Source organism: Tamandua tetradactyla, chromosome 23 (genome assembly GCF_023851605.1).
Source record: "Tamandua tetradactyla isolate mTamTet1 chromosome 23, mTamTet1.pri, whole genome shotgun sequence".
Taxonomy (NCBI): Eukaryota; Metazoa; Chordata; class Mammalia; order Pilosa; family Myrmecophagidae; genus Tamandua; species Tamandua tetradactyla.
Genome location: NC_135349.1, coordinates 32,498,907 through 32,523,809, shown reverse-complemented (window position 1 = coordinate 32,523,809; position 24,903 = coordinate 32,498,907). Strand labels below are relative to the sequence as shown.

The following is a 24,903-nucleotide window of genomic DNA, read 5'->3' as shown; positions in this document are numbered from 1 at the left end:
ACTTAGAGCTCAATAAATCTTCGTTCTTCTGGATGTTATCAGTTCTAGGCTGCGGCTGGGATCAGAATTTCTATTTCGGAAGGGCTTGGGGTAGCCAGTTTGTTGGAAGTGGGAGGTAGGGAGTGTTTACATAGCAACCATAGCTTACTGCATAGTAACCATATGTTTACTTAAATTGGGGAGTTTGGGAGAGTTGATCGGAACTGTGGGGAAGGGACAGTTAGCCGGCCACCCCTTGGCACCCCACTGTTCAGTGGACATTAGCACAGCAGAAGCTGAAATCTGAACTCTCCCCCTAGAACCACCCTATGACCCGGTCCTTTTTCCCTCTAAAGCCTCTCCCCTCCCTTTAGAGGCGGATGGTTTCTTCCGTTCCTCGGTCTAGTTCAGGTTCCGCGCTCCTGAGTCACAAAGCGCCGGAGTCACGTGGGAGGGCCGGTGCGCTTTGTGACGTCGACGGCTCCGCCTCTCGGCCCGCCTATCCGCTCACGCCAGCCCCACCTCGCGCGCGCCGCCCGTGCAATCCTTGCCTAAGAGACCCCGGAGTCGGGCGCTCGCCCGAAGCCAGGCCGCGTCCGCCATAGTGCCTGGCTTGGAGGTGTCGCCGACGCTTGGTGAGGGCCGGAGAGCGGCAGGGGGGCAAAAAAAAAAAAAGAAAAAAAGGGAGCCAGCAAAGCCCCTTGCCGTTGCCCGGCGGTTTCCGGCCATATTCTGGCGGTTCTGGGCCTAAAGGCGACGGAAGCGAAAGGCGAGAGAAGCTCGGAGCACACGGCGAGAGGAAGCGTCAGGGAGACTCGGCGGCGTCCCCGGGGTCCGCCAGAGCCACCCGGCTACTGGGCTGGGGCCGGGGGTGGTGAGGAAGTGCTTCCAGGCCCAGTTGAGGCCTAGTACCGGCTTTGTGTCTAAGGCGGCGGCGGCGGCGGCGGCGCACGGCGGCGGGGGGGAGGTGGAGCCGGGGGCGGCCTGCAGAAAGGCCTCTCCTCCGCCGACCGCGCTTTTTTTGGCCTAGACCGCGGGGCCGCCTGTGGTCTGCCGGCAGCAGGAGAAAGGGGTTTGTGTGGGGGCTGGGGGCCTGGGCCTGGGGAAGTCGACGCCAGTCGTCCGGAAGCCAGGAGGAGGCGAAAGGCCGCTCGTGGACTCCGGGCCTAGGCCCTCTCCCCTCAACCTTCTCCCGGGGCCTGGGTCACCCCATTCCACGGAAAGAGACCAACCGGGAGGTGCGGCCACGCCATGGACCCCTGACCCCGCGGGGGTCACTCGGACTTTAACGTGTGGACTGACCGCTACTGACTGCACCGCCTACCCCCGTCTCCTGCCGGCCCTTAGCATGAGCGAGGGGGACCCAGCCGGGTGACATTGTGCCCGTTGGCGGATTCTCGATTTCCCCTTTTCCAGGTCCTCGTCTCCCTCCTCCCACATGAAGTGATTCTGAGTAACAGGGGGGGGTTCTGGATTATTGTTTTACGAACCCCTGCTTGTGGTTGGGGGTTATTTAATCCAAGACCTTAGGGTCCTTCCGTGTCTTTTGAGTGTTTTGTGTGTGTACATTTTTGCTCTTAAGTTTATAAATATACATATAGTGAGAGTGTCCACGTCTCCTCGCTGAACCTTAGGAATCCTTTGGCACCATGTCCTGTGTGCATTATAAATTTTCCTCTAAACTCAACTATGATACCGTCACCTTTGATGGGCTCCACATCTCCCTCTGCGATTTAAAGAAGCAGATTATGGGGAGAGAGAAGCTGAAAGCTGCCGACTGCGACCTGCAGATCACCAACGCGCAAACGAAAGAAGGTAAGAGCCACATGGGCTCCAGGTATTTGCTGGTTGAAGATAAATAGTAGTAGTAAGGTGTCTGGCAGAAGACTAACCGCCATTATGTCTCTGTTCGTTCTAATACTTTCCATGCAACTTTAATTGATAGCCAAGGGTTACAGCATCCCTACTTGGAGATTAACTGGTTTATTTAATTTGATTTCTGTGTAATTAGGTCATTTGTAACAGGCTCATCCAAAAACGTGAAAGTTTGATTATTTACTCTTTTTTTTTAATGAGAATGGGTGGAGGGGCGGGTATCCAGAGTTTGGTTCTTGCCTTGTGCTGTAACTTTTTTTTCCATCGAAAGAAGGTTGAAAGAGAGCATATGCAAGGCTTGTTATTTGTTAAAGCAGCAATAAAGATACTTCTCTAATTTTGCTTTTGGGGAATAATGGCAAATTGATGTCCTCCCTTTATCCCGCCCCTTACCCTTATTTTGGAGTTATTTTTGCGAATTTAATCCACCCACTCTTTAATGTTGTAATTGATTTTGGAACTTGATAGGTTCTTATGTGACAGGTTTTGTATTGTGTATAAATTACGGAATTAGTAATGCAGTAATTAGATAGTTGAACTCTTAGTTCATCATACTACTCTTAAAATTTAGCAGTTGATTAAAGATCAAAAGAACTGGTTTTTCTTTTTTAAAGTAGTAATTGCTGTACTTTACATGACTATGTTAGGAGAATATTGACAGATAGTAGGTTGCTACCATATGAGTACAAACAAACCACTGGCTGGAATCTTTAAGTTCTTTCTCCTTTTTGAAACTATTTTATGATACTGGAAATTGAATAATAGATGAAACAGTGTGCTGATGGCCTTTTCAGACTCTTGACTGTGAACTTGTTTTGGTTTCTTTTTCTCAGTACAGTAGTTTACAGTAGGTCAATGTTGAGTTTTATTGATGGAATGAGAATGAATGAAGTGAAGTTCTAACTAGGTTAGATTTATTGATCACTAAACTTGGTGTAAGATGTGACATTTGTTCATTTAGTTGATATGGGAGGACCCCCATCTTTAGCATGTAATGTGGTGTTGGGTAGAGTACATCTTTTCACGTAGAAGAGCAGCTTTCCGTTTCCAGACATAATTTAAAGAACAGCAATACCGGCATCATGACTCAGAACTGTTCATTAGGAAGAACTTTATTTACTTAAATGATTACATGTGAAAGAATAAACCCTCCTTGCCTCCACCATCAACTGCCGTTTTGTTTTTTTTTAAACAGATGTTATATCTAAAGAGCACTTCATATGAAGCTTTGGTCATTGTAATTATGTGTAGCATCCTTCTACTTAAGAAAAGGAGAGATTGTGGTCATGAACATTGAGAGAGCTTTTTTTAACATGTTACTTGAGAAAATACCTAAAGAGAAATATTCTTATTAAGCCCAGCAAATCATCCCTTAAGTATTGTAGTTACATTTCATTTAGGCCATATTGATATATTAATGAGCACTTATGAATGAGAGAAAGAAAACATTAATAATATTAATACAAGAGGATATAAAGGCAGTTTTAATGATTATGTACTATGCAGGTTTCATATTTTATTGGAGCATTACACAACTGAATCATTAAATGCTAGGCTTTGTCCTTTTCCATCTAACAGTTGAATACAACTTGAATAGACTGTGTGGAATAAGTTTTGTTTGAAGGAATTCTTGTCCATCAGCTTTGCTTTGTAACTCTGTTTTTTCTCATCCAAGAAGTATAAATATGTGCTAAGTAACTCAAACCTTGAAAGCCAGGGAAGTGCTTTGCTCAACAGCATATTTTCTTGTATACATCGTGTAAACTGTCCTTTATTGGAGAAACCTCTGGCAGTCAATCTAGATGTTGTTTAGGAGAAGGAACTGGGAGAGAAAAAAGTGTGCATTTTATGTAGTCCTCAAATTAAGGAAGGAAAAGATATTGGTACTGCAGAAGATAGTCACCTAATGAGTTTTATGGGAAATACTATCCAGTGTCACAAGGCTTTTGGCGTAATTCCGCTTGGTTTTAGCACCAAATCCAGTGAATTAAAGGGTGCATCATAATTAGGAGATTGTTTAGAACACTGAATTAGATCACTTTAATTTGTTGTGAATAAATGCTTTAAATCACTTTACCATTTTTCTATAGAATATTTCTTATAGTTTTTGAATCAGTTAAATCCTGATTAACGAGATTAAAATGCTTCAATCAGAATTTCATGTTTTAAAGTTTTTAACGTGTTTATTTAAAAACTCTTTCAAAAATGAATCCCAAATTTATCTTTGTTATGTATGAAAAACTTGTTTTCTAGTCTCCTTTTCTGCTGAGCACCTCCCCCCCTAAACACACACACACGAACACATTTTTATTCTGAACTTTGTGAGAGATGTGGAAGTTGAGTATGAACAATTTTTTGGCAGTCCTTGTTATCTTTCTGGCTTTCTCCATTTCCCAAATTTATCTTGTTATTTATTCCATGCATGAACATTCATTCATGTTTTTGGATCAAAAATTATACTGGTGAGAAGAAATGGTCTTATAAAGCTAAAGGCTTTTTGTTAAAGAGGTATTGTAAGTATGAAGATACCTTTAGGAAAGAGATGTTTACTAAATCATTGTAGTTCAGGTACATTAAAAGGTCACCTAGATAATCTGTTGAGCATGTTAGTTGACACAGTGCTGTGTTGATCAAATTAATAAATTGTCTTGGACAGCGTGGAACATGTTTGAAAGTTGTTAGGTATTCAGAAAGTTCCTGTCAGGTGTTTGACACCAGATTTTGTCTCTACAATTAGCCTTTATTTTTCTGCATGAGCAGGCACCAGGAATTGAACCTGGGTCTCTGGCATGGCTGGTGAGAACTCTACCACTGAGCCACCATTGCCCTCTAAATTAGCTTTTTAAAGATTCTCCTTCTGATTTTTCTTATTCAAAAGTTTGCTTTGGAATGAAGTACTATCGTGAACTATCCAAGATATTGATAATCCTACATTGGTATGTCTTAATCTAGGCAATTACATCACTAATTGGATACTAAGTGAGATAAAGTCTGCTGCTTGATATATAACCCTTGTCCGAACAAGCATATATAGTTTATAAGCTTGAAATAGAAGAACAGAGGCCAGCAGCCACTTTGTTCGGAGAAGTTTAAGTGAAGTGAATAAACCTAATAATATTAAAAGACTAAATTTTAATGTCTCATTGTATGATTGAGAGAGATGGATACATTTACACATCTGAGTAGTGGGTTATTTTTCTTTTCGGTGGTTTTCTAACTTCCTTCCTTAGCAAATCTTTCTATCATGGTTTAATTCTTCAGTTAGATTTCCTAATTTCATTCTTAAAGAAGTACTGCAGATAGACAGTTCCAAGAGTAGAATAAGATCCATTCATCCTCACTCCTTGTCATCTGAGAAAGTGGCATCTCTATTCATCCAGTTTCTTAAACTGGGAATCCAGGAATTTATGACTGAATCCTCTTTCTCTTTCATTCTACCCCTCATCTCCCCAAACAGTCAGACCATTAGCAAGCCTTGTTGATTCTCCCTCAAGCATTCTCTCTGTTTCTCTCTATCTGCCATGTCCTAGCCCAGGCCATCATTTGTTACCTGGACAGTTTAGTAGGTTCCTTATTAGTCACCCTGTTTCTATTCTTGTTCCTCTTAAACAGTTCATTCTCCACTTGGATGCCAAGTCATTTTTTTTTTTTTTAACATAAAACACATCCTTTCACTACTTTGCTTAAAAATCTTCGGTGACTTACTGTTGTACTTAGAGACAAAAAATGAATCAATGTAGATCTACACCTTAACAGCTGTATTTCATGTCATTTTTTTTCCTTTTGTTTTCTTTAGCTATTCTGGCCTTTTTGTGTTTATTTTTTCACATCATTTCCCTGTGCCTGAAACATTCTTTCCCCAGCTTTTTTGCACATCTTACAAATCTCTCAGTTAAGTCTCAAATGTCAGTCCTCACAGAGAGCTCCCATGAATCAACATTCTATCTAAAATTGATCCTACCTTTAATTCTTTATGTAAGCCCTTTTCTCTTTATTTGTATGTCATAATGTATTATGTATAATTTAATATATATTAGTCTGTCTTCCCCAGGAATAAACTCCATGAAGACAGAAATACATGATTCATGTTTAGGGGCTAGGCTAGAAGAGACAGAATTTTTTCATTCAAAATAATAACTTCTCATAGCTCAGGTATTCTGCAAAGTGGGGGTGCTAGAACCAAAAACCTGCTGACACTATTTGGTGTCGTTTAAAGAGAAAGACCCCTCATAGCTTCGGCTATTTGTTCTGATAATCAGTAAATGTAGTTGTGAAGAACAAGTAGTTATTAATGCCCTTTTATATTTAAGTCCATTTCCCATAAAATTTATATTTGGTTGACGTTTTCTGATTTCCTGAAGTCTGTAACTTAATTCAAATCCCCAAATAGAAATTCGACTTTTATCTTTTTATTTACAGAGTATACTGATGATAATGCTCTAATTCCTAAGAATTCATCTGTGATTGTTAGAAGAATTCCCATTGGAGGTGTTAAATCTACAAGCAAGACATATGTTATGTAAGTATTTCTCAAATTTGATGAATTTTTTTGAAGTAGATTTATTTTGTGAAAAGTACAGGTGTACTTTAGAACTGAACTCACCACTTTACCCTTGATGAGTATATCTCCTTAACCATGAGGATGGTCCCTAATTTCTTTTCCCTAGTTAAATTAACTTAGCCTATAGTTGGGAGTAAATGTATTATATATATTAGGAAGAATTTTTGTTCCACATAAGGAGTATTTACAAAGACAAGAAATTGGTGGTCAAAACAGTGAGTAAAACTTTTCTGTACCCTTCTTTGGTTTTTATGTTCTTGCACACATTTTTTTGTCCTACTGTTTTCTTTACCACAAAAATGTATATAATGTTTTAAGAGGTTTGTCCTATGAAATATTTGACATTATCAAGAGTATTCAGGCATGCTATTCTTTGCTCCACATAAATAAGGAACTTTCGTTGAAGGCCAAAGAATTATAGAGAACTTGCATACAGACTCTGAAATCAGGCTTGGGTTTGATGCCCTTTACTGCTTCACATGAACTGTGTGACCTTGGGTGTAAGTTACCTAAAGTCTCTATGTCACAGATGTCCTTAAAAGTAAAATGGGAATATGAGTACATAACTCATAGGAGGTTATAGAGATTAAATGAACAATGCCTGGTACTTGGAAAATGCCCAGTATATTATTGGCGTGAGAACATAGCAATAACTAAGGACTACTGTAGAGTTTAAGAAAGTCACTAAAGGTGCAGGATTAAAACTTTATGTCCTTTATTATCTCAATTTTTCTTGCAATTTTAATAGTGATAGCAGAGCTATAATATGTGAAAAGGGCAACAACCGAACTCTTTAAAGAACAGATTTCCACTAAAGTTAGGAGCTTTGTTTGAAATTTTGGCAAATTCTGGTTTTGTTCAATGAAAAATTCTGGAACTTACCAGCCATAGGAAATGGAATGTATTCCTGGAATTGAGGTAAAATAGTGCTACCTGTTCAGCTTTACCCATGTGGACAAATACACATTTTAAAAAAAATTCTTATTAATAAAACAACATACAAACATTTCTTAACATACAAATATTCCATACATGATTTACAATCAGTGGCTCACAATATTGCCACATAGTTGTGTATTCATCACCATGATCACCTTTTGAACATTTGCATCACTCCAGAAAAAGAAATAAAAAAGGAAAAAAAACTCATATACATACCACACCCACACCCCGTACCCCTTCCACCCATAGACCACCGGTATTCCATTTTCCCAATTTATTTTAACCTTTGTTCCCCCTATTATTTGTTCATTTTTTAATCCATATTTCCTACTCATCTGTCCATAACCCTAATGAAAAGGAGCATCAGACACAAGATTTTCTCAATCCCAGAGTCACATTGTAAAAGCCATATCAGAATACAATCATCCTCAAGAACCGAGGCCACTGGAATGCAGCTCCATAGCTCAGGCGCTTCCCTCCAGCCACTCCACAAGTATTCATTTTAAGATTATCATTAGTTTATTATTAAGTTACATTATGTATCTTAACATGTGGAGGTTCTTTTGTGTAATGTCTTGTATAGTAACAATTTCAAAAGCTGAATTTTTATTTTTATTTTTAGTTGTAATCACCAAGTGAACTTAGCTGTAAGTGCTTTTAGGTTTATATAATTTTAAGAAATTTATCAAGCGTTTATTTTAATAGCAGAGAATTCATTTTCAGTAGCAGCTTTCTTGACAATTAGAAACTCTCGGGAAAAGAAATAAGTACATGGCAAAATAAGTTGCCTTTTTCACAGAGTTGTGTATTAATTCACTATATGTAGGATTTCCTTTTGTATTAATTTGCCTCCTAAAATGCCTGAATTTGTTGCACAAATATTAGAAAATGAAGATTTGATTTTTATCATAGTACTTCCAAATTGCACAAACTTAGGAACTCCTTTCAGGTGCTGACACTGCTTTATAGTTAGGATAGCATAAACCTATACAAACTATAAAACTAAGCATGTGAAGACTATTTAGCAACTCAACCCCCTCCTTTTTCCTGCATAGGGTGTTTGTTTGTTTGTTTGTTTGTTTGTTTGTTTGTTTCATGGGCAGGCACCCGGAATCAAACCTGGGTCTCTGGCATGGCAGGTGAGAATTCTGCCTGCTGAGTACATAGGGTTTTTTTTGTTTTTTTTTTTTTTTTTTAGTAATAGGGTTTTAAAGGAATTTCTTCTTGGGCTTATTTATATGTACTTTTAAACATTGAACTTTCTGTTCAGTTCTCCATAGCAACCATTTAACCCATTCTTTTAACTGCTCTTAATCAGACTGTGTGTTGCATTTCTGTTAATTAGAATTCTAATTTAGTCCTTGATGGTTATTTTGACAGGTTTTAAGAGTAAAAGTACTGTCAGCCTGTGTTCCTGGATTTGAACGTTAGTTTTTCAGGAACAGCAGTTTCTTAGAGATCCAAATCCTAAGCAGTAACAGCTGTAGTCTTGCTTTAAGAAAATTTAATGTATGAAAATTTAATTTGGTCTGATTAAAAAACTGGGTAATAATGCAATTTAATTATTTCGTCTGTTAAGAATTAATCACAAGGTTTCTTAACACTAAAATCTGTACTACTTCTCAGAAAATGTTTATTATAAGTGGTAAAGTATGTCTATTCTAGAACTCCCATTATGAACCTTCCCCCCGCAAATGCATCTTTATCTGTTCAGAGGTGAAAATGATTAATCCAAGTCATGTATTTATTACTTCAAAAACTGGCTGTTTAAAAATCTTTTAATTTTTAAGTGGCTGCATGTATCTGATGTTATATTTTGTTGTTTTCCTTTGTTTTTTAGAAGTCGAACTGAACCAGTGATGGGAACTTCAAAAGCAGTATGTAAAAACACAATCTCACACTTTTTCTACACATTGCTTTTACCTTTATAATGTAGCAGTGAAGTAAATCATTTTAGAAATTAATATCCAACTGATCGTAGTACATATTGTAAATAAAATGTATTTTGATGACAGCTCAGTTGAAAATGGATATATGTGGCATGATTTGCACACTTACTTTGTAGAAATGAGTAATTTGTGCCCAGAAAACACTGTTTCATATTAAATATGATAGAATTCTCCTTTGACACTGTTGTACAGTTAATGTATGATCCTTTTTAGATCTTGTAGGTTTTACACTATTGAACATGAAAACATGTTCTGCATCTGTCTGTCTATAGTTAGTATTTTGTATGTATGTACAGGCTGTTGTGTGCTTTTTGTTTCTTGCAATAAAAAAAATGTTTGGAGTGTATATTTTGCCATTTTCACGTTGTATCTCTTAGTTTTTGTTAGTTTTTTCCCCCCCCCCCGCCTGATTGGTGACTTTGAAAATTCATTACCAACATGCAAGTGTATAATAAGGTTTATGCTTTCTGCAAGTTCAAACACACCATAAAAAAGATATTTCCAGAGAGGAGACCCATTGGTATAGCTTTGTTATTTAGTCTTACCATGTGTGGCAATTTTGATATCTATTCTTTGTTTACAACCATACTACAAAGTGAAATCTGATGTTGGACCCTGCATACTTCCCTTGAGTATAAAAATGATTCAATTATTTTGAAGATTTTTATGTAATTGGGTACATTGTTTTCAATATTTAATGAGGTCTTCCTCTTCTTATCTAGTCTGCTCAGATATCCAGATTAGGCTTATAAAAGCTCTAGCTTCAGCAGTAACTCCCCTTAACCTGGTAGCATCTTAACTTTTGTTATCACAGATTATTAACCTTTTGTATGATACCATTTTGACGTAAACTCTTAAGCAAAAGCCAGCAGCATTCTTAAGTTGTGGGATGAACCATGAAACATGAACCATGTTTCTGTACACAGGTCTATAGTGATTAAGATTCTGTAAATTTAATGATTTTTTAACGTTTTATTGCCCAGGCTTGATATTGTACACAATGCAAGATGTCTGAAATCTTCATTTAGAATTCAAGGATTTTGCTTGCTGTTTCACTTTATCCTCTGATCTTTAATTGTGTATGAGGCATTTCACTAACTTTGGATCACTGGGTCTTAAACATGATAACATAGAATATCTGAACTTTGGACTTGTTCTCTAAATTATATGGCCTTTAGTTCTCATGGAACCAAATATAGTCTTAAAAGATCAAAACTCTTAGTGCTTGGGTTTGTTTTTGTTTTTTCCTCTTTTGGGGAAATGGAGGGGGTTTTTTGTTTTGTTTTTTTTGTTTTGTTTTGTTTTGTTTTTTAAGCATAATGCTGTAAAAACTGTCCAAGTTTCTGTTTTGCTGGTGATTGATTTAAAATTGATTTTTATGTATCCAAATGCTAGCACAAATTAGATGGACTATCCTGGTGACTGTAGTAGTTAATGTAACACATTTTGTATAAAATACACTTTATATAGTATTTAAACTAATTCAGATAAAGTTTTATTTCTTGAAAACAGTTATTTCCTTTTTGTTTATCAGCATGTGTATAAACACAAATCACATGTTCATAAATAAAGTTAACATTCTTTAGCCTCGTGTGTTCCCTGGCATGTCTGTATTACATTTATAAGAAGTTTTTTTATTTTAAGCTTATTTAGGTTTCTTTTCTGTTCCTTTCTTTTTTATATTGATACTTTTAAAAGTAACTTTAATTTTACTGAAATGGAGACATTAGATCCTTATCTCCATCTATTAATTTGCTTGGGATACATTTGCTGACATTTAATAAGAGAATATATTCAAAACTAATTAGTGTCCCATTTTACAAAACCTAAGTATCACGTGGATTGTATACATTCACAAAAGCAAAGATAAAAGTACTAAATCAAAATTTTAAATTCTGATTAGTGAAAGTGAAAGTAATGAATATACAATTTTTGATAGTTCAAGTCAACTTTTGTCAAAAGAATCGCTGTTAAAGTTGGTTGACCTCATGTTTAGTTGTTCTTCCATGTGGTACTTTAAAGCTAGATATTCTTCCTGCTAGTGAACATCAGAGTAACATTTTGAAGGATTCTTCAGTTTCAAGCCAGTATGATTAGCATAAATTATTTTAGAACCTTGCTCCCTGAAACAAAACCGTTAGTTCAGTATAGGGGAGTGGATTCATTTAATGATGTCTACAATGTGCATAGATCAGTTTTTTGAAGGTGATTTTTAAATATGAGTTTTATTTCACCTTCAAGATCTAACCACTAATCACTAGTTTTGATGGTTAGTACATATAAATTTCTAATTATTTTTAAACCATATTTTGCAAACATTTTCACTCATTTAGTAGCCTTGTTATATGTAGAAGCAAAATTGGATTCTTTTCTAAAATCATCATACATTTAACTTGTGGGTTATATTTAGTTGCTATGGTGATTATTTGGTGGAAAAAAATGTGTTTTAGATGCGATTGTCTATCCACTTACGACTCAATATATATGATACTAATAGCATGTTGGCAGAAAGCTAAAAAGAAAACCCAGCTTAATAACAACAACCAAAAAAACCCCAGCTGTATCTTGTGTTAAGAGAAATTAAAGAAAAGTGTTAGCAGTTTTTCAGTTTCAGTGTTAAGCAAGTTAGTACAACTGATTGCCTTCTAAGAAAATCAGCAGTATTGTATTCTAGATAGTAATGGACTATTTTTAAATGTTATTTATTTCACTGGTTAGAAACATAGTATAGATGACTGACAGCAGTTTGTTCAGTCTTGTTACTTAAATTCAAGTAATCCCTGGCTCATGTAGTCATCCTCAAACTAGGTCAGAATTTATTCTAGGATAAAAATAGAATATTTCTGGTGTGGTTTTGTTTTGTTTTGTTTCTCCTGAACACTTGATTAAAGCTGGGCAAGAGTAAGACCACCACCTCACTCCACCCCACCCCTTGCCATTGGTGGCTTTGTAGTTATGCATTAGGAATCTGGGATTAGTACATTATGATCTCTTTATATTTCCTCAGGGTGGAGCAAAAATCTTTTTAGCTGAATAAGCATACCAGTAATAATATTCATCAAGCTAGCTTTTAAAACCCTAAGATATTTGTTAGCTATTCCTTAAATTTAGCTGACATTTTTATTTAAATTTATTTAGTTCCCTACTGTGTTAGGTATTGTGCTGAAAACCTCCTATTGAAACTGGTTATTTATTGGGGGCTTCAAGTCATGCTACTTTTTTTGTTGCTGGAATATTTGAAAAATATCTGAAGGACCTTTCTTTGAGTTTTGGTTTTTTTTAAGTCCAGAAATCTCTATTACATTCTCCCCATTTTAAACAAAAGTTATAATCAGTCATGTGTGAAAACTTGTAACGTGGACAAGCAACCCACTTACTCCATAGGAAGCTAGTTATGTTTTTATTTTGAAATACTTTTGGGGAAATCATTTTTTAGCATTACACTTTTTTTTTGCTGATATTAAAACCATTTCAGGGAATCAAATAATGAAAAACATGCAAATAAATCACATTTTAAAATACATTTTTAACCTTTTATACCCTTCATATATAAAATAACTTTCTTTTTCTTCAAATATTAAAGTTCATTTTAATATGTGACAGCTCTGTTTACTTTTGGAGGGCCTAGGGTACCTTTTGCTTCCCTTTTTGTGGTTTAAGTTCTTTGCCCTGATAAAGGAATCATTTCTTAGGCAACATGCCATTGCTATTCTTTGTATGGGAGAACAAACATACTTATTCGAACTGAGCAGTGAGTGCTCAAAAAAAAGGAAAAAATAGCAGTTACAAGAGAGCTATTAAAGCAAGTATCTGGGCCTGTAAAGCTCTTCTTGTTTTCAAAATGTTGTATGATGACATTGTAGAAAAGTTAAAGGATTTTTTATATTCTGTCCTCTAGCGTACATTGTCTTGAGCATTATCAAATGCTCAAGACCATTGGGAGACATGGGACTCTTATTTAGTATTTAGTCATCATTCTGAACAGATTTCTTATGTGATATCCTTTTCTTTACCCCATTTTTTCATTGTAATTGATTACCTTTCTACTCTTAGCCTTTATTACTGTGTATGAAGTATATAAAAAAGGATAAAGTGGGATGAGCTACTCTTTCTGGTTTAAAAACAAAAATAACATTCTTAATAAAGTCCCCATTAAATGGATTTGAACATTAAAAGGCAAGTAGGGGCTAAATGATCACTTTCACGTGTTTTCAGTGTGGAACTTGAATGTGTGTTTAATTTTTTGTGAACAGATTGATGACTCTTCTGCATCTATTTCTCTGGCCCAGCTTACAAAGGTATATATATATATATATATATTCTTGAAAATGTCTTTTTCTAACATTGTATTTTTTTATGTGAAACAATTTTTTAAGTAGGGTGGGGGAGGTTGTATTTTGCAGAAACACTGTACATATTGTTACGATCCTGTAAAGAGTAGTTGCTGTTTGGGGAAGATAGGGGAGTTACCTCGTAAGCCTCAGCATAATGTTGGAGTTACTGTTCATCTTCAAGACAGAAGAAACACATGAAGCTACACTTACTCATTTTTTTCCCTTATACATTTTAAACAAAGTTCTGGAGAAATTCCCTGGTTTTGGCTGTAAATTATGTGGACTTTGTTTAAGCAGCCAAAATAGAAGCTTTCCTTAACATGGACGATTGCGTGGTTATTCTTGAATATTTTAATTGATCCTGTGATGGTCATTTTAGATGTGATGCAGTTGTTTCTTTATGCCATATAGACTTGTAGTCTGTCTGCATTAGAAAAAATTTTAAACAACCTAATTTGTTTGAACACAGACTGTGAATTGTGTAAGTTGTATACAACTGTTTGCAGGAATATACCAATGTGTATGTTTGGCAGAGGGGCAAAATTGTTACCTCCTGAAATCATTGTATATGCCATGTTTTGCGATAAGTTTGCTTGCATTTTCTGCTCAACAATGTGTACCTTTTGTTTGGGAAAGCACTAGTGATGGATTACTAACAGTAGATGTAGCTTGTGAATCATGCCTTTTTAAAAAGCATATATTTCACAATAGGTAGACTCTTGAGGGCCAAGAAGAAAGTTTTCCAATTTTTCAAAAATCCTTTTTTCCCTACTATATGAAACTACATGTTAACAACCAAGATTAACGAAAAATGGGTCTTCCATTAGTGCTGTCCCCATCTTGACTTTGTTACAGGTTGTGTCCTTTTCCCCTAGAATGTATCCCCCACCAAATGTCCTAGTAATCAGTATTGCTTTATAAGCTCCTGTTCTGGGAAAATCAGGTATTAAAATTGATGATTCTAAAGGTGAGCTTAAACTGTCCTCTCAATTTTCTAATGCATAGTAGTTTAGCATAGAGCTAACGTCTTTAGCAGTTTGTAGTTTACTGTTTTTATTATTTTGTACTGTAAGGGCCATATTTGGATTTTGGATTTTGATCTATTCCTACTATTGTTTCTTTGTGGGGAGGAATTGGTGAGTCTTGGAGGTTTGGGGAATTTTCTTTTTTTCTCTTTTTTTTTTTTAACTATTTGTAAATTAATGTTTGGGTTCAAACAAATTAGTTGTTAAACATCTGTAATCCAGTTTTCTGTAAATGTTGCTGTTGTTCTAAGCTCTGTTAATGTTAAGCATTCTTTGTATATAAAATTACAATAAAATGTTAAAACTGGTTGCTTGTTTTGTGGATGAATGTAAAGCTAAAACCCAGTGAATGACTGATATGAGTGCTACATGCTTGGAAGATACAGGTTATTAGGAATCACTCCCTTAGACCCTGTTTATATCTAGACTTGTATAATACCTTAAGGATGGAGTTCATAAACTTATTTGGAAAGTTGAATTTAAAATTGTGAAGGCCCAATACACATCCTTTGCACTTAATTTGAAACTGACACTGCTACCTGAAGAGTCTTCTGACTTCTAATACCTACTGCATAATATGTTCAGTTATTCTACCCCTACCTCCAAGCTGTGAGTATATATTATAGTACACTTGAATTACTTACAAGGTTTTAAAATATCAAGTGTTTTCTTCTAACTTAATCTCAGCGTTTAACTGTCACAATAGTAGTATGCAAATCTGAATGTAAGGTACAAACAGGGTCTAAGGTTTGAGTGTCCCCAGAAAGACACTTCAGCCGTGCAGACACTGAAACATCATATAGTGACATAAGGAACTCCCAGTGCTTCTTTCCAGGTTATCCATATAAATAGCTGTTTTTATGAAAAATTAGTTAGATACTGCTCTTTACAGGATGAGTGGTGTTGTCTTTGGCTGTGTGGTCTTAAATGTGTTTCTAATGTGTATGTCAAATAATTACCTGTTAAACAGACTGCCAATCTGGCTGAAGCCAATGCTTCTGAAGAAGATAAAATTAAAGCAATGATGTCGCAATCTGGCCATGAATACGACCCAATAAAGTAAGTCTAAAAATATATTATACTACTAGGAACTTTGGGGGTGTTTTTTCCCCCCATCAGAAACATTATTTTTTAATGTCTTTTTGTACAAGTAAATTTTTTTCCCTTTTCAGTTACATGAAGAAACCCCTAGGTCCACCACCTCCATCTTATACCTGTTTCCGTTGTGGTAAACCTGGCCATTATATTAAGAATTGCCCAACAAATGGGGTAAGTCCAGTGTAGAAGCTATGGTACAATCACTGTTTCTCTTGGAATTATTTCTTAGCCATCTTATTTTCTGGGTAAATACTCCCTTCTCTATACAGTGGCAAATGAGTATAGGCTTCTGGAGCCAAATTGCCAGAATTCAAATCCTGGCCCTGCTATTTAGTAGTTGAGTGAGCTTGGTCAAATTACGTGACTTCTCCAAAGTTGTTCTCCTTCACTGTACTTACCTTACATGGCTGTTGTGAGGATTAAATGAGATCATAAATATACTACAAATGACAACAAGCAGTTAGTATGCACTGCATAATGTTTGCAAATATTGTTAAAGTAACTGTTTTTCTCTTTCTCTTCTCCCTCTCCCCTTTTCCCTTGAATAGGATAAGAACTTTGAATCTGGTCCTAGGATTAAAAAGAGCACTGGAATTCCCAGAAGTTTTATGATGGAAGTGAAAGATCCTAACATGAAAGGTGCAATGCTTACCAACACTGGAAAATATGCAATACCAACTATTGACGCGTAAGTATTCATGTTAGATATGACTGTGGAGACTAACAGTCATTTTCAGGGTGGAATTTGAATCTTGGCCTTGTAATTTGACTGCTTGGGTTCTCTGGGAACACTGTATACCAAGATCATTAGTATCCACATGTTGCATTTCTGTCTTAAGAATGAAAAGCTGCAGTCTGCTCCATTTAAAACAAATTTAAAATGGATTTGGGGATTTGAGTTTTCAGAGAGTGCCACTTCCCTTGTAGTCTTCTGTTTTTTTTCTTTTTCTGTCATTCCCTGTTTTCTTCCTCATTCACATACATACGCTCACATAATCTTATATATGATATTTGCATAGGTGAATAAGACTTTAAATTGATTATTTTGCAAAACAAGAGTCTTAAGAATAAAAGTTCTTTGAGATGTTGAGGCAGATTTTAAGTGCCAAGAGTAAACGAAATATTGGGGTATCTTGAATAAGTTTAGCTATACCTTGTGAATTTAAGATTCTGAAGTATGGTTTATTTTATAAGCCATTAGTTCATATCAGCTCTTAAAAACACCTCAATGCGTATTTTTAACGTGTGGGTTTTTTTCCCCCCGAATTTTATGAGTAGATTTAAAATGAAATAAAAATGAAAACCTCTTGTCATGGTTTAATTAGATACAGTTCCCATTTTATCAGCACTTAATAATATTACCTTTTTGATTGCCTTCAGTAGTTATGAACTCACAAAATATACAACACAATATTAAATATTCTTTTGGGGTAAGGTTCTCTAACTTTATTGTGCATAGGCATCTCTTGCTAAAGTGTTAAAAGATTTGGGGGGCCCTATGTTCCAATTTTTGTTATAGTAGTTTTGTGATAGGACCCTGATTCTACATTTTTAACAAGGTTCCAGGGAATTAATTTGTCTAGGGGGTCCTCAGAACATACTTCTTAGAAACTTCAGTTTAGAGAATAGGTGTTTATATTCTCAAATTGCATATGAGAACAGCTTTCCTAAGTTTCATGCTGAACTTGTAGTGGAATTTCATACACTTAAATTTCTTGAAGTAGAGTATAGTGAGCAGGTGGGGATGATGAAAATGGCTGTGCCGTGAAATGATGTTGAAAAGATTTATTATTTTCAGTATGTACTTTAGTAAATATAGTGTTTTAGTTCACTGATAAGAATTAATATTTAACTAAACTCCTAACCCTGCTCACTTCCTCAGTTTCACCCCATCTATTTTTTATCAGTCACCATTCTGTGTTTTTGTGGTTTGTCTTTAAAGTAGTTTGTTGTTATGCTGTTTCTAATTCAGAGAAATTTCATCGATGCATCCAAACAATTTTAGCTTAAAAGTGATGATTTTTGCAGTCGGTTTATTTAAGAGCAGATTGCTTCATCTTTATTTTGTAAAAATAATAGAATATTACAAAGAATAGAAATTTGTTGGAAAAATTAACATCACTTGTGAAGCCTAACTAATAATTAACTGCATTGCTTTTGAATGCTAAAAAAAAAAGTCCATTTGTGCCAAACACACAGCAAATACTGGGGAAAAATGGGAGCCCAAATAATTTAAATGAAACTTTCACCCTCTCCACTAACACCACTGATAAACAACTCAGACTCTTCTGTTTCTTTTTCTATCCTCTTTTCTCCTCTTTTTTTTTTTTTTTTTTTCTCTCTCTTTTGGGCAGTGGGAGACTCCTCTTTCACAAATTGGGAACAATGGGGCATAAGCAAATTGATACTTATTTCTGGAAGCGTGGTGATGTCTATGGAGCAACTGCAACACAAATAACACACCTAAGGTACCCTACTCTGTATAGCTGAGATTCTTTCATTTTCAGCATTTAGATAAACACACTCTGTTCCTAAATGAAATAGAAAGGTTTTCTCTAGAAATTCCTATATTATACATATTTGCCTAATTACAGAGAAGATGGGGGTGTGGAAGCATTATGGTGATCAGTTGGAGGATAGCATTTTTTTTGTTGCTTTCTTAATTTAACATTTTGTAAAACACATTTCTACAAAAGACTGGATCCAGAATGTCTATTGAGGTGTTACTTCATATTTTTGCAACACATGTTCTAATCATTTAAGTCATTAATATTTCATAATTGACTATAAATAGTATTAGTCTTTCTTTTAAAATACTAATTATAAGTAGACCACTGTTTTTAAGTCTCATTCTATTAATTATTTGTGTGGTGGTGGTTTATTTTCCCTGAGCTATTTCCCCTTATTTGTGAAATATCAATACTAATTGTACTTTCCCATCTTGTAGAGTTCACTTAAATACCTTCACATGTTTTGGGAACTGTTAGAACATGGAGGAGAAAAAATTTCTTTCCAAGAAACATGTTGGAGAGAAAAATGTGATTAGGGTGTTGTGTCTTAGTTAAAATCCTCTATCTGCCACTTAAATACAGCTTTGTGGCCTTGAGTATAACACTTTTGTTCTCTGGCCCTCAGTTCTTAGCATAACAGATAGATGATCTTAAGGATTTTGTTTAGTGGTGTTTTGCTGTGAGTTTTGTTTTTTTAGGGGGAAGATGTTTGTGACCGTTTCCTTATTTTGGAAGGTATTATGTTTGTTGAAACTAATTTGGTATTGTACTGAATTCTGTGTTCCCATTGCAGTGTAATAGAATATGTAGCATGTCTTGGAAATGTTTTGCCTTCTTAAAATGTTAAAAATTCTAAAACCTTCCTTTACAGAGAAGCGTATGCAATTGGGAAGAAAGAAAAACCACCTTTCTTACCAGAGGAACCATCTTCTTCATCAGAAGAGGATGATCCTATCCCAGATGAATTGTTGTGTCTCATCTGCAAAGATATTATGACTGACGCGGTTGTCATTCCCTGCTGTGGAAACAGTTATTGTGATGAATGTAAGGAAGTTGAGCTCAGAGACGTGTATTTTAGAATATTTGTATTTACTTGCAAAGGCTCTTAGCAATGTTTGTTTTTTTTTTTAATATTAGAATTATTCACCTCCTGTTCCTTAATTTTAGTAGTTTTGGTTTCTTCCTGTACATTTTTTTTCCTTCTTTCTTTTTTGGCATGGGCCAGCTCCAGGAATCGAACCTGGGTCTCCAGCATGGCAGGCAAAAATTCTGTCACTGAGCGTCTTTCTGTACATTTTTAAATGGTGTACAAAATTTATAAAATTTTAAAAACGTTTTAGGCCTCAGATATACTAGAAATGTTTTTTGACTTTGACTTTATTTTGATTGTGAAATAGACCAATATATACAAAAAAAACAATAATTCTAAGTACATTTTAACAAGTAGTCTAGAAGTGTTTTTAAATGTTTTAAATATCCCTTTCCTACACTGTGAGTAATAGTTTATTGTAAAATTCCTAAGTATTATTAAAACCTGCTTCCTATAAACATATTACCCAAATTTGCCATATGATTACTTGTGACAGTTTTTTCCTAATCATTTATCTTAGCATTTAGTTTTTCCTTCTTACCCAGAAGAAAATAGTATCATTTGAAAAATCCGTTACTCCTTCCTGCTTTGGTCTTTTTTATTTCTAAAGGCAGTTTTGGAATATAAATCTCTTTTATTTTCAGACCTCTTTAGTGCAAACCAAAGTCAAGAGGTCACTTAAAGCTTGTTTTAGGGTATATTTTCATTTTAACTCACAACTTATTACTTGATTTTTACAACACAGAAGCATTATCAGTGAACCTACAATTTAGTGTTGCTCATATATAGTTATTTGTGCTATATAGGTGTCTCTGATTGCCTTGCCTGAATAATGCTTCTGTTCTTTAAAATAACCTTTACTTATGATTTTTTTTTCCATAAGTTAATAATGTAAATGTGGGGCTTTTTTTTGTCTTTTTTGTAGACCATCTGTTATTTGTGTTATTGTTTTCTATAATATTCCAATTAGTAGCTGAAAAAAGGGGAAAAGTACTTTTTTCTCTGTTTGTATATTTGTTAAAGGTATCCACAACTTTCTTTGTCAAGTGGCATAGGTCATAAAAGTTAGAGCAGAGGGGCCCTGTGGGGTGACAAGATTTTACTTAAGTTTCTTAATCTTAGATATTATTAGTGATATGTGCTTAGAAAGCAGTAATATAACGGAACAGATGTAGGCTGTGCCAAATTCATACTATTCTTGGTAATATTTAAAATTTTATCATACATAGGTATAAGAACAGCACTACTGGAATCAGATGACCATACATGTCCAACGTGTCATCAGAATGATGTCTCACCTGATGCTTTAATTGCCAATAAATTTTTACGACAGGTAGTTACTTTGTATCCCTTTTATGAAAAACATTTATTTTTAGATCTTTTATCTGTACTTGAGTGAATATGTTAACGTTTTTTTCTGCATGTTTATGTTTGATTTTGGTAGGCTGTTAATAATTTCAAAAATGAAACTGGTTATACGAAAAGACTACGAAAGCAGTTGCCTCCACCCCCACCCCCAATCCCACCTCCGAGACCACTTATTCAGCGGAACCTACAACCTCTAATGAGATCTCCAATATCAAGACAGCAAGATCCTCTGATGATTCCAGTGACATCTTCTTCAGCTCATCCAGCCCCCTCTATATCTTCATTGACTTCTAATCAATCTTCCTTGACTTCTCCTGTGCCTGGAAATCCATCTTCTGCCCCAGCTCCTGTTCCTGATATAACTGCAACAGTATCCATATCAGTCCATTCAGAAAAATCAGATGGACCTTTCCGGTGAGTATTTCTCAACATTAGAAAACAGATGATTAATGATGTAGTTTTTTGCTGTGTATTACTTTTAACTATATCATCCTTTTGGGCCAGTATGCTCAGTAAGATGAGTTGGCGTGTAAGAAATGACTTAAATCTTACTGGAGGAAGAGGCAAATGGAGTAGATTCATTTGGCAAATGAAGATTGAGCATCCCAAGGCCAAACACTGTACGAATTGCTAGCAACCCCTATTAAATATTGAATGGTATGCCATAAAAGCTCAGAAGTTCAGAGGAGGAAGAATTCACTTGTCATAATTATTGTATTAGAAAGAGTAGATTTGAGGAGAATTAAGAACAAACAGGTGAGGGGAGAAAAGTCAGGAGCATAACTATGTAGAAGAGTAGTGAAAAATCATTTAAATTCTCTCCTACTAAAGAAATTAAAAGGATCCTTTGCCATGTAGTCTAGTGGTTCATAGTTCTTAAATGATAATCAGCTTTTGAGAAAATAGCTGCTGGTGGTATGTTCAGACACACTGAAGTAAAATCTTTAGGGAAGGACCTTTACATGTGTATCTAAATAATCTTGCTGTTCTAGTTTAGCCTTCAATATGGTTGATAGTAGAAATGAAGCCCGGAGAATTCAGTAGCTTTACCCAAGATTATCCATTTGATTTTAGTGATAGAGCTGAAGCTAGAACTTACTCCTAATCCTAAATTCTGTTTTCTTCACATAGTCCACACTTTTTCTTCTATTTTTTAACTTTTTAAAACTAATTTCTATCGTACCTATACTATGTAGTACTTAAGAAGAACCCTTCTTTTTACTCTTTCACTATATGTGCTGAGAGTGTTGAGAACTGAGAGAGACTCAGTTCTCTCTCACTTTGACTTAACTCATCTTAATGCAGTTGATGTATAAAACTCTTAATCCTCCATTTCTGATGGCTTAAATATATTATAAATTATATTATTTTCCAGGGATTCTGATAATAAAATTTTGCCAGCTGCTGCCCTTGCATCAGAACATTCAAAGGGAACCTCCTCAATTGCAATAACTGCTCTTATGGAAGAGAAGGTAAACATTACTTGGCTTTTAGATTTGAGGGTTTTTTTACAGTAGGGTTTTTGTTTTGTTAATTTAATTTCACATTTACTTTTTTATTTTTTTAATCCTGTTTTATTTGTGTTTTTTCCTAAAGGGTTATCAGGTGCCTGTACTTGGAACCCCATCTTTGCTTGGACAGTCTTTATTGCATGGGCAGTTGATCCCCACAACTGGTGAGTAAAATCATTTTGGTTTGGACCATTTTTTCCTAAGTTATCTAGCTTTATTTAACAGATAATTTAATATTTCCTTGTTGTTTTTGTCTTTCTAAAGGTCCAGTAAGAATAAATACTGCTCGTCCAGGTGGTGGTCGACCAGGTTGGGAACAGTAAGTATATGTTTAAAATAATCTTAAGATGGCTACTTTCTAAACTAGATATTGGAAACCATAAACTAGGCAATGTGTTGTTGAATGCTTTTATTGTAAACTTCTGTTTAATAAATGGTGATCTTGACTTATAGTGCCACAGTTAATGAGGATAAGAATTACTTTTAAATAATGAATCATTTATTTTCTAATAGGTTAAACTTTTTCCTGACCTTAATTGGATGATCAAAATTTGAGTTAGTAAATACATATTAAGGTTAAAGTCTACCAATCACAAAATTTCTCATTTTGAATAGGCTCTTGATGAAATCCACATATAAAATCTGTAGGATGCAATTTTTTTACCTAAAAAAGAGAACATTGATCTTTATGGGATGTCTTATGCCATTAAAAATCAGATTTATCATCCTTCTATTTATACAATCATTTCTGCTTCTATAACCCTTTCTGTTTTTGGCCATGGGCAGGCACTGGGAATTGAACCTGGGTTTCTGGCATGGCAGGCGAGAACTCTGCCACTGAGCCACTGTGGTCTGCCCTGTATAACCCAATTTAAGACTGGTTTATATGCTTATACTTTTTATTAGAGAGATTGTGGATTTACAGAGCAATCATGCATAAAATGTAGTATTCCAAAATGCCTCCCTACCACCAACACGTGGCATTGGAGAGGAAAACTTGTTAAAATTGATGGTGGCACTTTTCCTTGTTATTCTATTTTCTTTAGCAGTAAGTACATTTGTTACAGTTGATGAAAGTAGTACTATTAATTATTGTCCATAGTTTATGTCAGGGTGTTTTTTTCCCCATGAATGTCTTTATTTTATTACACATCTACCAATATGCTGGGTAAAGGGGGCGTCAGTCACAAGGTTTTTCAATCACAGGGTCATGTGATAAAGGCTATATAGTTACACTACTATTATCAAAGATCAGGGCTACTGGGTTACAGTTCAGCAGTTTCTTTTGGCTGTTCTAATACACTAGAAACTAAAAAGAAATATCTATATCATGAGTCAGTAGTCATAGTCATTTGTTAAATCCTAACTTCTCAGTTACAACTTCTCCCTCTCATTTGGTAATTCTCTCAGTCTTCAGGGATATCTCGGCAGTAACCATTCTAACTTCTTCATGCTAAAAAGGTGTGTCATCATTATGGAGTAGAGGGATGAAATTGGTTGATGTTCTTGGAGAAACTGGTGCCTCTGGGTTTCAGGGCTTAACTGTTATAGGAGCCTTTTGGAGACTTTACTCTTTTGCATAAATAATAGGTAAAAATGTATAGAGTCTTAGATAGAGCCCAGGGTATTCTTTAGGGTTTTCAGGAGTACTGTTGGTTGGAACTCGGCATACTGTGGCAGTTTGCAATATCTAGCCGAAACTTACATAAGAGTTACCTCCAGAATGATCTCTTGACTATATTTGAAATTTCTTATGGGCATGCATTTTTACTTCTTAATCTCCATTTCCTCTTCTCTAGAATTAGAATGATGCTTCCTACCTTAACATGTAAAATGCCTGCACAGTATCCAGCAGATAAAAGTCATTTCCTATAAGTTCATGGAGTAATTTATAGAATGCTAATTAAAATGGAATATTGTAGTGTTTTATATTTAGGTTTAATTATTATTATAATACCATCAGTTAATCAGAAAAATAGTTAAGTAAATGTGACACTTGCCCAGTTCTCCTCTTCCTGGAACAAATTTAAGAATTAGTGAGTGGGAGAGTTTTCAAGTTTACAAACTAAAAGATCATGTGTATTATCTCATGGAGCCTGTTTTATCTTTTCTCCCCATACAGTTCCAATAAGCTTGGATATTTGGTTTCTCCACCACAGCAGATTAGAAGGGGGGAGAGGAGCTGCTACAGGTAGGCATGCTGAAAATCTTGAAAAACAATAATCTGATGACTGTGCTGAAAAATATTATACAGAGAACTTGAAACACAGCAATGAGGGTTGGAGGTGGTGGTGTTATTTGGTTTATGTCCTTAGCAGTCGTTTTTGTTGTTGTATTTTTTTTTTTTTTAACATGGGCAGGCTCCAGGAAACGAACTTAGTAGTCTTTAAGAGAACAGATTACATTTAGCATTTTAAATAATGGTTTGTAAGGCTGTATCTTTTATACACCCTCCCAAAACTGCCGTCTCCTTGTATGCACACAGCAGAATATTTGAGTTCGATTTACTCATTTGAGAGTGGGAAGATGACATTAAGGCCCAGGTAGTATTTAAGGTGTCACATTAAACATACGAAAGTTAACCAGCTCAAGCTCCAAGTGTGAAGAAGAATCGCATTTACTTCTCTTCTAGACTCAACTGTCCAACCTTTCTTCCGCCTT

General features: G+C 35.5%; 1 protein-coding gene across 4 annotated transcripts in view; it reads left to right on the top strand.

Annotated features, from left to right (window-relative positions):
• The first annotated feature begins 496 nt into the window (after positions 1 to 496).
• RBBP6 (RB binding protein 6, ubiquitin ligase) overlaps positions 497 to 24,903 on the top strand; it is a 31,202-nt gene continuing 6,795 nt past the window's right edge. For 2 of the 4 annotated variants that reach the window (XM_077141516.1, XM_077141513.1), the window contains exons 1-14: positions 497 to 1,794; positions 6,274 to 6,373; positions 9,198 to 9,234; positions 13,560 to 13,604; positions 15,636 to 15,724; positions 15,838 to 15,934; positions 16,312 to 16,451; positions 19,145 to 19,317; positions 20,593 to 20,696; positions 20,808 to 21,145; positions 22,107 to 22,203; positions 22,328 to 22,406; positions 22,507 to 22,561; positions 24,365 to 24,433. In XM_077141516.1, coding sequence (XP_076997631.1) covers positions 1,629 to 1,794; positions 6,274 to 6,373; positions 9,198 to 9,234; positions 13,560 to 13,604; positions 15,636 to 15,724; positions 15,838 to 15,934; positions 16,312 to 16,451; positions 19,145 to 19,317; positions 20,593 to 20,696; positions 20,808 to 21,145; positions 22,107 to 22,203; positions 22,328 to 22,406; positions 22,507 to 22,561; positions 24,365 to 24,433 — 1,589 coding nt within the window. In that variant the 5' untranslated portion in view covers positions 497 to 1,628. The remainder of the gene's footprint in view (positions 1,795 to 6,273; positions 6,374 to 9,197; positions 9,235 to 13,559; positions 13,605 to 15,635; positions 15,725 to 15,837; positions 15,935 to 16,311; positions 16,452 to 19,144; positions 19,318 to 20,592; positions 20,697 to 20,807; positions 21,146 to 22,106; positions 22,204 to 22,327; positions 22,407 to 22,506; positions 22,562 to 24,364; positions 24,434 to 24,903) is intronic. The other 2 variants (XM_077141514.1, XM_077141517.1) reach the window with 2 other exon arrangements.